This window comes from Oncorhynchus nerka, linkage group LG13 (genome assembly GCF_034236695.1).
Source record: "Oncorhynchus nerka isolate Pitt River linkage group LG13, Oner_Uvic_2.0, whole genome shotgun sequence".
Taxonomy (NCBI): domain Eukaryota; kingdom Metazoa; phylum Chordata; class Actinopteri; order Salmoniformes; family Salmonidae; genus Oncorhynchus; species Oncorhynchus nerka.
In genome coordinates this window covers 38,942,186-38,955,258 of record NC_088408.1, presented here as the reverse complement: position 1 = coordinate 38,955,258, position 13,073 = coordinate 38,942,186, and the positions used below count along the sequence as shown (strand labels likewise).

General features: G+C 39.7%; 1 protein-coding gene across 3 annotated transcripts in view; it reads right to left on the bottom strand.

Moving 5' to 3' along the window:
* Positions 1-6,321: 6,321 nt before the first annotated feature.
* The window catches only part of LOC115139519 (ephrin type-A receptor 7), a 77,336-nt gene continuing 70,584 nt past the window's right edge, over positions 6,322-13,073 (bottom strand). For 2 of the 3 annotated variants that reach the window (XM_029677009.2, XM_029677010.2), the window contains exons 16-17: positions 12,408-12,563; positions 6,322-12,144 (exon numbers count right to left, since the gene is read on the bottom strand). In XM_029677009.2, coding sequence (XP_029532869.1) covers positions 12,030-12,144; positions 12,408-12,563 — 271 coding nt within the window. In that variant the 3' untranslated portion in view covers positions 6,322-12,029. Of the gene's footprint in view, positions 12,145-12,403; positions 12,564-13,073 lie in introns of those variants that run through there. The other variant, XM_065026419.1, reaches the window with a different exon arrangement.

Sequence of the window (13,073 nt, the reverse complement as noted above, 5' to 3'; positions counted from 1 at the left end):
GATGCCAAAATCCTAACAAAATGAATAGCGTATAGAATTCAAAAGGTATTGTGAGATATTAGTCATTGTAATCAGACAGTTTTTTTTTTACATGGACCATACATAGGAGATAATATAAGACAAGTATTGGAAACAATAGAATGCTATGACATCTGGGAAGCCACGCCTGGTATTCATAGCTGACTTTAAAAGTACGACTGGAATTTATATATAAATGCCTGGACTATTTTTTATTTTGGAGAATCTCTTATAAAATGGGTTAAAGTTATGTATACTCACCCTAGGTGTAAATAGTGAATAATGGCTACTTCTCAGAAGGTATTATATTGTCAATTTAAATTTTTATTTTTTACCTTTATTTAACCAGGCAAGTCAGTTAAGAACACATTCTTATTTTCAATGACGGCCTGGGAACAGTGGGTCAACTGCCTGTTCAGGGGCAGAACGACAGCTCGGGGATTTGAACTTGCAACCTTCCGGTTTCTAGTCCAACGCTCTAACCACTAGGCTACGCTGCCGCCCCTACCCTTACTCAAGAGGAGTAAAAGAAGTTTGTCCACTATTGGCATATCTATTTATTATGGCCATCGAAATGTTAGCTATTAAAATCAGATCCAACAATAATATCAAGGGGCTAGACATCCACGGCTTAAAAACTGGTGTCATTATACACTGATGATTCATATTTTCTTTTCAAATGTTTTACTTTAACATTACCTCGTAGTTTACTAATAAACATTTTGAGAGTGATGTGGACATACACTGTATTTAAATTCCGAAATAAATGATTTCACTGCAATATATTTGAATAGAAAGTTTGCCAAATTAGATAAGATCTTGGTACCATGGAAAGGACAACACCTAAATGTTTTAGTCGTATCCCAATTTACCTATTTACTTATGGGCCTGGCTACACCTAACGACTTGTTTTTTTAAATTATATGAGCAAAAAAAGATTCCACAATTAAACCGGTCTAAAATAACTATACTTAAATCTGAACTGGTTTTCTAGCAGACTAGTAAGAATGGCTCACACCGTGTTCACGAATGGCCTTTTTCCCTTTATTCAGGTTACAACCTCTCACTTTCGGTTATTATAAAAATAAATCATCTCCAAAATATTGCTATTTTTAAAACAAGAAAGCTATATATTTTGGTTGCAATTTATGCTTAATCCACCAGAAAAGACAGAACAAATATTACTAAAAATATTATGCTTAAACACAAATATACTAATTGATAATAAAAAAGATATATACATTTTTTAAAAAGTTTAAAAACGGTATAATCCTTTAATATCATATCATAAATCGGGCTGGTGGAGTTATGTCACACATGCAGCAAAACAAATTACATGGCTATGTCTGCTCTATCCAAAATTACAACCAACTGATTGCAGCATTACAACCAAAATGGAGGAGGTAAGTGGAAGGGGAAGGAGGTAAGAAACCTGTCTGTTGGCCCTGCATTAAAGACCAATCTTGGCTAAGGAAAATTGTGATGAATACAAAAGTATACCAGTTTCATTTAAAACTTGACAGCTGTGCCATACAGGTTGCAAAATAGCACAGTAGAAACATTCATGGCAGCTATAAATCAACTGGACGGTCTTCAGAGATAGATGGGAGGGGTTGAGGGAAGCTGAAGGCAAAAAAACAGAAGAAAAAAAGATAACTAATGTAAAATATACTGTGTCCCTAAGCTATAATTAGAAGCATAAGTGTTGTTGTCCATTATTTTACTCAAATTAGGTGAGGGGCGGTAGGGTTGGGAGAAAATAATGAAGAAGCAAAATATATATTTTTTAAAAATATTAAAAATAATATATACATATTTACAAAAATATATATATTCGGATTGGAAATGATGCAGACCACTACGTTGATAGAAGACACAATCTATCAGCAATATTGAATCTGATCTACTCCCTAATTTTTTATTTATTTATAAATAAATACATGTATATTTTGGCTGCATTTAAAACCCCCACAAACAAATACATTTGCATGCTCAATGTCATCATTATTTAGTATGAACACACTCATCAACGTCGTCACCTTGGGATCAGACATTATAAATAGTCCTGTGCCCAGTCAATTACATTCCCAGATTTCCTTTGATGTAGTGTCCCACAGCAACATGTACCTTTTCTTGGTTTGGGGATTTTATTAATGTGTGCAAATGACATATCTGCCCTTGTCTTTTGTATTCTGACAAGTCCACTAGCTCCAGTATACATATTTCAACCAGAAGTGGGTTATATGAGGCATTAAGCAGCAAGGAAGGCACGTTTTCTAGATAGGCACCTAGTTAGGCACCTACTACACACCTGACTAACATCGTATACTACATAGAAGAAAACATAAGAATATTGGATGGTGAGCACTTCCATTATAGACTTTATTGTATCAGAATGGAGTGTCGTTTTAGACTTTATTGTATCAGTATGGAGTGTAATTTTAGACTTGATTGTACCAGGATGGAGTGTAGTTTTAGACTTTGCTGTACCCGTATGGAGTGTAGTTTTAGACTTGATCGTACTAGGATGGAGTGAAGTTTGTTTCTTGAGTGTACAAGGATGGAGTTGTATGCATGCATTCAGTCTGGAATATCAGAGCAAGGAGGGCTGCAGTAATTGAAGGATGAGCAGGTGAATGTGTCCGATTTGCATTGTGTCCGAGAGCCCAGGATGATCCTACCCTGTCCTCTCTGTCCTTTCTACAGTTGATGGGAACAGGAGGTCGGTGACCCACACTGCAGGTGCCAGCCCACACAGGCCTGTGGCCCAGCCAGATGAGATTGAGGACCACTCCATGGCCAACCCAAGAAGACCGTGGAGGAGGCCAGACTACCTCCACCACACGTTTCTCAAGCTCTTCAAGGTCTGGAAGCCCCACAAGCTCCTTAAACTCCACAAGCTCCACAGAGCCCACAGTCTCGTGACAGGAGCAAGGCAGTGCCCCCAGTCCTGCCACAGCCAAGTCACAGTGAACAGGAGAGCCCTGTCAGTCATTGTGTAAATATTACTTAGCTATGTACATCCTAGCTATAACTATGGGTGGGGCAGCAGTCTAAGGCACTGCATCTCAGTGCAAGAGGCATCACTGTAGTCCCTGTTTCGAATCAAGGCTGCATCACATACGGCCGTGATTGGGAGCCCATAGGGCGGTGCACAATTGGTCCAGCGTCGTCCGAGGTAGGCAGTCATTGTAAATAAGAATTTGCTCTTAACTGACTTACCTAGTAAAACATTTTTTTTAACCTTTATTTAACTAGGCAAGTCAGTTAAGAGCAAATTCTTATTTACAATGATGGCCTAGGAACAGTGGGTTTGCTGCCTTGTTCAGGGCCAGAACAACATATTTTTACCTTGTCAGCTCAAGGATTCGATCCACCAACTTTCCAGTTACTGGCCCAAAGCACTAACCACTAGGCTACCTGTCACCAGGTAGCCTAAATAAAGGTTAAATATATATGTAGATATTTTAAACCCAGTAGGCAATTTAATGCACATGAATCAAAACACCATATGAACAGCTTTGGACAAAAACCTAAAAAAGTTCAACTCCCTGTTCACCCATGACTGCGTGGCCATGCACGCCTCCAACTCAATCATCAAGTTTGCGGACGACACAACAGTACTAGGCTTGATTACCAACAATGACGAGACAGCCTACAGGGAGGAGGTGAGAGCACTCGGAGTGTGGTGTCAATGAAATAACTTCTCACTCAACGTTAGCAAAACAAAAGAGATGATCGTGGACTTCAGGAAACAGCAAAGGGAGCTCCACTCTATCCACATTGATGGGACAGCAGTGGAGAAGGCGGAACGTTTTTTAAGTTTTTTAAGTTAACTGAAATAGTCCACCCACACAGATAGTGTGGTGAATAAGGTGCAATAGCGCCTCTTCAACCTCAGGAGGCTGAAGAAATGTAGCTTGTCACCTTAAACCCTCACAAACTTTTACTGATGCACAATTGAGAGCATCCTGTTGGACTGTATCACAGCCTGGTACGGCAACTGCACCACCCACATCCACAAGCCTCTCCAGAGGGTGGTTCAGTCTGCACAACACATCACCGGGGGCAAACTACCTGCCCTCCAGGACACCTACACCACCCAATGTCACAGGAAGGCCAAAAAGATCATCAAGGACAACAACCGTCCGAGCCACTGCCTGTTCACACGGCTACCATCCAGAAGGCGAGGTCAGTACAGGTGTATCAAAGCAAAAACAGCTTCTATCTCAAGGCCATCAGACTGTTAACCAGCCATCACTAACACAGAGATGCTGCTGCCTACATACAGACTCAAATCATTGGCCACTTTAATAAATGGATCACTAGTCACTTTAAACAATGCCACTTTAATAATGTTTACATATCTTGCATTACTCATCTCATATGTATATACTGTATATTATACCATCTATTGCATCTTAGCCTATGCCGCTCTGTCATTGCTCATCCATATATTTATGTGTATATACTCTTAGTCCATTCCTTTACTTAGATTTGTGTGTATTAGATAGTTGTTGTGTATTAGATAGTTGATGTTCGATATTGCTGCACTAGATATTGAAGCACCAGCATTTCGCTACACTCGGAATAACATCTGCTAACCATGTGTATGTGACCAATAAAATTAGATTTGATTATAGATTAAAGGTTTTGGTCAGCTGTGAAGAAATGTAATCCATTTGGTATGACTGCATATTATTCTGGTTGCCAGGATTTTGTCTGTGCTAGCAGAGAGCAGAAAACCTTTTTGTGTTAGCTAGTAAGCACAGAGAGAGACAGATTGAGCCACAGAGGAGTCTGATTATCTCATCAATGGCATGTACCTGTAGAAGCCCAGCAGGGACATGCACAGATCGGGCTGTACATGTGCAGAGCCCAGTTATCTAAAAGGGTCATGATCTTTTAACCTGTGGCGGCATACAAGCACTTATCTAAGCCAAGTATATTCAAATACATTTAAAACTGCCTCTTAAACATTCATCTCAATATCAATGTTGACCTCAGTATTTGATGTGAATTGTATGAATAGTAGGAAACTAGTGCTTCAGATTATTAAAGAAATAAAGACATTTCTTCCCCTTAATCCTCTACTGGCAGTCTTTCAGTTTTTCTCCCTCCCTGTCTGACGGTTGAGTTTAGTGCGGTGTATCTGGGAGACATAAGCTTTTCCTATTCAGACATGGAGAGGAGGCTTTTATAAAGAAGATCACTGTTGTAACACCTCAAGCAACTGACTGGAAATAAAAACCTCCCCTTTTCCAGCGAGCTTGCACTTTGCAGTGCTCCTTTTCTTTACTTGTTCTGTTGGCGTTTGCATGTTTTCAGCATGAATGCTATGTCCAATCAGCCTGCAACCACTCAGTGTCCCCATAGTTGTGAGAGAAAGAAAAACAACCTCTAGCAAAAATACCTTTAACATAAATCTGACAAACTAGGAGCCATAAGGCTGGAAGAACACTCTGTGTTCCTATTAAATCAGTCCAACTTTACTGTGTATATGAAAATACCTAAACATTTTCCCATCCCTGTTAGATGGCAGGGTGATAAGCAGGCTGCAGTGTACTGTAGGGATTAGTGGTGACAGAGGAGTAACCATGGATCCTCTCTTCCTCTCCCAAAAATGCATGGATGGTGGCCAAACTCCCCTGGAAACATACATTATGGATCTGTCTTAAATGGCACCCTATTTGCTATATAGCGCACTACTTTCACCAGAGACCTATGGGTACTGGTGAAAAGTAGTGCACTATGAAGGGAATAAGGTGCCATTTGGAACAGATATATGTTTTATGATTGAATTCCATCAGCCTCTGGGACGAGATGTTAAGATTCCACCAACTTAATAAAATAAATATTACAATAATGGGAGATATAATCTTTATAAATCCTTTAAGGTTCCTTTGTTTAGCCTAAGTCCCTCAGGATGGAGCTTAATTAGATTTTTTGTGCAAGGTTGGAGGGCTGGTAATGTCTTTTTAATGACACCATCCCTTGCTGTCTTTCTTCATATATACTTTACCCACCCATGTCATTCACACACACACACATCACGCAAACACACACGCACAACATCACGCCAACACACACACACACACAATCACACACACACACACACCATCATGCAAACACGAAAAGGTCATGCATTCCATTTGTTTACATTCAATCAAAACAAGTTTGACCATATTCTTACTTTAACATTCAAAGAACACTGATGAATGATTTACAAAATGGTGCTGATGGATATGTGAAACGAGATCCTATGTAAAGACATGACACTAATTACGATGGAAAAGAGTCCAATGAGAGAGGATTTCTATAGAGATTGTATTATATTTCCAAAAATATATGTACAGTCTATTACAAAGGTTACGAAGCAAAAAAAAGAAACGTCTATTTAACAAGAAATCGTCTAAGTAATGATTTTACACTTCTGCTGTTTGGGGAAAATACTCTTGACCAATGAATACTCTCAATACTCTCATCACAGAAAAATAAATAATAAATTGACAATTCGTATTACTGTACATTAAACTAAAAGGCAAAAATAAAAACAAAATGCAATTCCAAATGGGAAACCTATCAGCTGTCTTTGGTCCTAAATGAGAAGGTATGTACAACTGAAATCTTCTGGGTGACAGTAATCATCTGCAAGTGAGATAGAAAAATATAGTGCATTTTCAATGTATTCAGAGCTCACTACAGAGTAATGTGTGTAAAAAAAACAACAACAACAACGACAACAATATAAATAAAATGTACAAGTTTTACAGTTAGAACATATACAAAGTTCTGATCTCTGATCTCTCTGACACCATCAACAGTGCTGAACTCTTTGGAATTATCCACCATCTATGCAAAAGGCGTGTTCACAATTTCAGTTTGTCCAAAAGGTATGCAGAATATTAACCAGTCTACTTCAATATTTTTTTTAATGACTTCTCATTCTTGAATCCAATAAACCCGCCACACAAACTGCCTTAAAAACTTAGTTGAAACACAATAACACCCCCATATATTGAGTTAAACATCCTCAACTACAAAATGGGTAAAACAAAAAAAAAGAAAGTAAAAGCGAACAGTAAAAGGTGACATTTCCTGTGAAGGTTACAGATTATTTGTATGGCGGATCGATTGTATCCACGTCTTAATCTCAATTTGGCTCAAATTGCTGTCTCTACGGGACCCCTGACTCAGAGGGAGAGAGGGAAGGGGGAGTGGGGGGCCTCCAGCACCGAGGTGTAAAGGCCCCCAGGGGCCCGCTGTTTGAGATCAGAGCAGGGGAGAATAGACAGAGAGAGAACGGGAGAGGGGCAGAGAACGAGGACTGACTGCTGCCTGCCTTGTGAACTGGGGAGTTTTGTGCTGACTGAATGCCTTTGCGCTGGTATTCAATTCAAAGGGCTGGCATAGACCCAATTGCTGAGCTTTGCTGTATGGATAAAGAGTGGCTCTGTCTGTCTGTGACACGGGGCCCAGAGCAGGCTGGGCAAGGTCTGATTCCCAGGTATCCCCCTACCACAGGGGTGAGTCCCTTTGGACTGAGCACAATGGAAATGTATCTAGGAAAGAATAGACAAAATCGCTAATGGCTTTACAAATGCTAAGCTTGCAGCCAAAGTCCATGATGGTGTTTCAGGGTTGGCTTTCCGAAGACCATTTCATTCTCTACAGGCAAATTGAAGGGCATTTTAAATAATCATTGGGAAAACTGCAGCTTTAAAAATCTGTATCTATGATGAGTCCACAGGAACAAAGACAGCATCAGCCACAGCCAAATACTCTAACATTGGGTACATATACAGTACCAGTCAAAAGTTTAGACACACCTACTCATTCCAGGGTTTTTCTTTATTTTTACTATTTTCTACACTGAAGAATAATAGTGAAGATATCAGAACTATGAAATAACATACATGGAATCATGTAGTAACCAAAGAAGTTAAACAAATCCAAATATATTTTCTTCAAAGCAGCCATCATTTGCCTTGATGACAGCTTTGCACATTCTTGGCATTCTCACAACCAGCTTCATGAGGTAGTCACCTGGAATGCATTTCGGTTAACAGGTGTGCCTTGTTAAAGTTCATTTGTGGAATTTCTTTCCTTTGCAATGTGTTTTAGCCAATCAGCTGTGTCGTGACAAGGTAGGGGTGGTATACAGAACATAGCCCCATTTGGCAAGAACAGGTCAAATAAGAAAAGAGAAAAGACAGTCCATCATTACTTTAAGACATGAAGTTCAGTCAATATGGAAAATGTCAAGAACTTTGAAAATTTCTTCAAGTGCAGTTGCAAAAACGATCAATCGCTATGATGAAACTGACTCTCACGAGGACCACCACAGGAAAGGAAGAACCAGAGAGACCCTCTGCTGCAGAGGATATGTTCATTAGAGTTACCAGCCTCAGAAATTGCAGCCCAAATAAATGCTGCACAGAGTTCAAGTAACAGACACATCTCAACATCAACTGTTCAGAGAAGACTGCGTGAATCAGGCCTTCATGGTTGAATTTCTGCAAAGAAACCACTACTAAAGGACACCAATAAGAAGAAGAGACTTGTTTGGGTCAATAAACATGAGCAATGAACATTCGACCAGTGGAAATTTGTCCTTGATGAGTCCAAATTTGAGATTTTTGGTTCCAATCGCTGTGTCTTTGTGAGACGCAGAGTAGGTGAATGGATGATCTCAGCATGTGTGGCATCCACCATGAAGCATGGAGGAGGAGGTGTGATGGTGTGGGGGTGCTTTGCTGGTGAAACTGTCTGTGATTTATTTAGAATTCAAGGCACACTTAACCACCATGGCTACCACAGCCTTCTGCAGCGATACACCATCCCATCTGGTTTGGGCTTAGTGGGACTATCATTTGTTTTTCAATAGGACAATGACCTAACACACATCCAGGCTGTGTAAGGTCTATTTGACCAAGAAGGAGAGTGATGGAGTGCTGCATCAGATCACCTGGCCTCCACAATCACCCGACCTCAACCCAATTGAGATGGTTTGGGATGAGTTGGACCGCAGAGGGAAGGAAAAGCAGCCAAGTGCTCAGCATATGTGGGAAATCCTTCAAGACTGTTAGAAAAGCATTCCAGGTGAAGCTGGTTGAGAGAATGCCTAGAGTCTGCAAGCTGTCAAAGGCAAAGGGTGGCTACTTTTAAGAATCTAAAATCGAAACTGTTGTTTAACACTTCTTCGGTTACTACATGATTCCATATGTGTTTTTCCATAGTTTTGATGTCTTCACTATTATTCTACAATGTAGAAAATAGTAAAAAATAAAGAAAAACCCTTGAATGACTAGGTGTGTCCAAACTTTTGACTGGTACTGTATGTTCAAAATACTGTGAAACCTCCCCTATTTTTTTTTTTTTTTTTTTACACAACTGCAGTTGGAAATATCGATATTTTCCTTACTTTTAATGAGAAAGAAATGAGTGAACCAACCATTCGTCTGAGAATAATACAATGCTGAAGACATATATGATAACATTCATTTTGTTGTAAAAGGTGAAGACTGATGGCACCATTAGGTTGGCTTTTTAGCACATCTTTGCAGAGCCCATTCCTAATCTCTGTGCCCTGATTAGCATACAAAGGGGCAGGGACGTAAAAAAAAGAGAAGCATTTTATGCATGTTACATCACCCATACTGTTTGCCTGGCTCTCCTGAATGGCTAGGGCTGGGACGGTAAGTGATTTTCACAGTATGATTATCGTAATAAGGAGTATCAGGATTTTCTATATATCATGATATTTGGGTTATTAAATGCTGTTAAGTACCTCATGCCAAACTGAAGGCCTTCAAATGAAGTGTGGTGCAATGGAAAGGATGATGTCATGACTAATGCGTGTGCCTCTCTGCTGCTTGAATGTCATTTCACCCCACGGTTACAGCCATATGTTCCAAATATAGTCATACACTGTGACCTTGTTATTAAGTCATTAGCATATTCGGGGATACCATTTCGTAAGTGGCATTACTATTTAATGATTTGATAACTTAAGTATACCGGTATATTATCCCAACACAACAGGCATTTCTGTAAAACCTAGCACCTTCAAATCTCTGAGATGGACCATTTCTACCTGGACTAATTATTGCTTTGTTTGGTCAATCATCAATCATCAATCATCAATCGTGAAATTCAACATACGCAAGTGTGCATGATTTTCAAGTTCAGGATGAATGGAGCAGGTTGGCATTTACTTTCATGAGTCTTGCCTTGGAGGCAGCTCTGCAGGGTGGTCACTAGCTTGCACAACCACAAAGTCATAAAACCTGATTGTAAACCTAAACTCTAACCTTAACCCTAGCCTTGAGGGGTTGGGTTAAATGCAGAAGACACATTCCAGTTGAAGACATTCAGTTGTACAACTGACTAGATATCCCCTTTTCCCTTTCCTTTCCTTTAACCACACTGCTAACCCTAATGTCTAACCCGTACCTTCATTTAAGACCAAAAAGCGAATGTTTGTTTTCATGAATTTTTACGATATAGCCAATTTGGATTTTGCAGCTGGCCCATCTAGCGGAAACTGCTCAGTTCTGCCTCCAGGGAAAGATTCGTAACAATAAACGTCGACCTGCATGAAATGATACCACAAAGAAAATGGGGAACCTTTCCATTCAGACACAAGACCTGTCTCACTGAACTGCAAAAAACATTGCCATTGAATAGCCTAAAAATAATGTCAATATATTAGTCTAACACATTTTAAGGCATTATTACTTCTAGAAAGTGCGTACACAGCATTTTCTAGATTCACCCTCAACCACCTTATTCACTAAAATACAAAACAAATACCATTTGCTGCAAAAAAAAATTGGGGGGGGGGCATTTCAATGGCAACACAATTTGCAGTGGATCAAGTCATCTCATTAAGTTTCAATACAATCCTTCTGTAGAGCAATCTGTGGAAACGTTCAAATGATGAATTCAACAACGGAAAGTTCAGATTGAAAGCACATTGGACAATATGATCAAATGATTCATGTGGTAAACATGAACATGTAAAGAATGTTGCCACTTTGATGCTTGATATTAGATATAAAAGTTGTGATCAATCTCAAATCGACTTGAATGATTGGTGTCATACTGTTTCAAAATTTTCGACATACAAATTTGAAATCTGATTTTCCATCACAAAATGGGAGCATCTGTGTTCAGGCAAATGCGTACAAGCAAAGCACTCCTGTAAGCTTCAAACGACCGAGATAACACTACTATCTCTGAAGTCACTTATCTGAGGTGCAGCATACCGTCGTTCACTTCAAAAACATCAGGAAGAAAAAACACAACTCACTGCAAACAGTTAAAACAGCCAGTAGTGTCTCAAGACAAACTGGTCAAAGTACCTCGAAAATCATTTCCACCAAAATGTTCAGACACCATACTCATCCTTTTGGATGGGAGCGTTTACCCTGTTGTCAAGTCCAAAATAGAAAAAAAAGGAAGAAAAAAATTGTAAGGGGAAAATAAAAATGAAAGATTACTGTACGTACCACACCATATCACTGTGGCTCCTGACACTAACAAAATGAACAAACTAGTAAAGAAAATACTGAAAAACCACCGCAAGGGGAATAAACAAATTGTTTGAAATCTTCTTTCTTTTTCCTTTTTTTTAAAGTGAAATCCATTTTCATGGTGCACAAATAAAATCATTCACGAGGTTAAAAGAACAAGGTAATACGTATCAAACTCATTTTCCAAAGCTCCATCTCTATTTGATATGTTGTTGAGAGTTCCTCAGAGCGTTTTAAGTCCGGCATCATGTTCAGGTAGTATTCTGTCATTCTCTCCTTAGTACCCGTTCTAAAAGAGGGGTTCAAATCCTTCGCCAAGGATCACAGGAATTATTTCATTCCGAAACATCCGGAAAAAAAATAGTCAGATAGGAGACGACATCACGTCACATGATTTTCAATGATTATCCTGGGAGGTTTTTGCCTTAGTGCTGCTCTAGATAGCCCGTCCACAGGGGGCACTGTAGTCTGTCATCACACCTGGATTCCTGTGCCATGGAGATGCAGCATCTGGGCTCTCATAGTCTGTATGCTGCTCATGATCTTCTTCTGATGGCCCACCAAACTGATCCCCAAGCTCATCACATCCCTGCAAGACAAGACGGCCAATGATAAATCACAGCAGTGGACAACAGAGAGGCTCAAAACATCCCATGGCGTATAGCAGCACCAGGTATTTCGTTTAACGGAGAAATAGATCTGAAAACATGACAGGCTTGTTTATGAATCACAATGATGAAATAAACATGCAGTATTGCCACGTCCAAGGATATTGACTGAGAAAATAATCTCTCCAGAACTGGCCATATTGGATTTGACCTCCACGCGTGTTTTAAAGTTCAGGTTCCTTACTCAATTGACATCCTGGCCACAGAGTCCAGTGAGCTGTAGCCAGCGGCGGTGAAGTTGTCTCTGTATCTCTCCATCTTGATGGCCTCCAGCCACTCCCCAACCGAGCGGAACGTAGTGAAGTCTGGTGTGCTCTGATCTAACAGGGGACTAATCGGTCTGTTGGATGAGCAAGAGGAAGCCATTAACGTCTCATGCGAAAACTGAAACATTCCCATAACAAACACAAACTGAGCCGGGAGCAAGACACAAAAGACAGCCAAAGACATCCCGGGGTAACAGTAAATTGCATGTGAAAAAGAAATTAACACATTTAGAAAATTTCAATCGATGTCAAATTCAAAAGTGCCAATGCCATCTGATCCTCTTTTTCAAACAAATGTGTGTGCTAAGTAACTATCAAAACCCCTCAACTTCATATATGGATGGTAATTTTACATCAAACCTCCACAAAATGGCCTTCAAAAATGGAAGCACTTTCTAAGTTATTTTATTTGGGGGGGGGTTACACTGTCAATCTCACCCAGGGAGATTGTGTTCTGAATGTAAATAGAATTAATTTGACAAATGTCCCAGAGGGTTCCAGAGTTCCCACAGCACTTAAAAACCCCAGGAACTCATTACAGGGATTGATTTAAAAGCCCTGCTATTGACCATAAAGCCATGGAA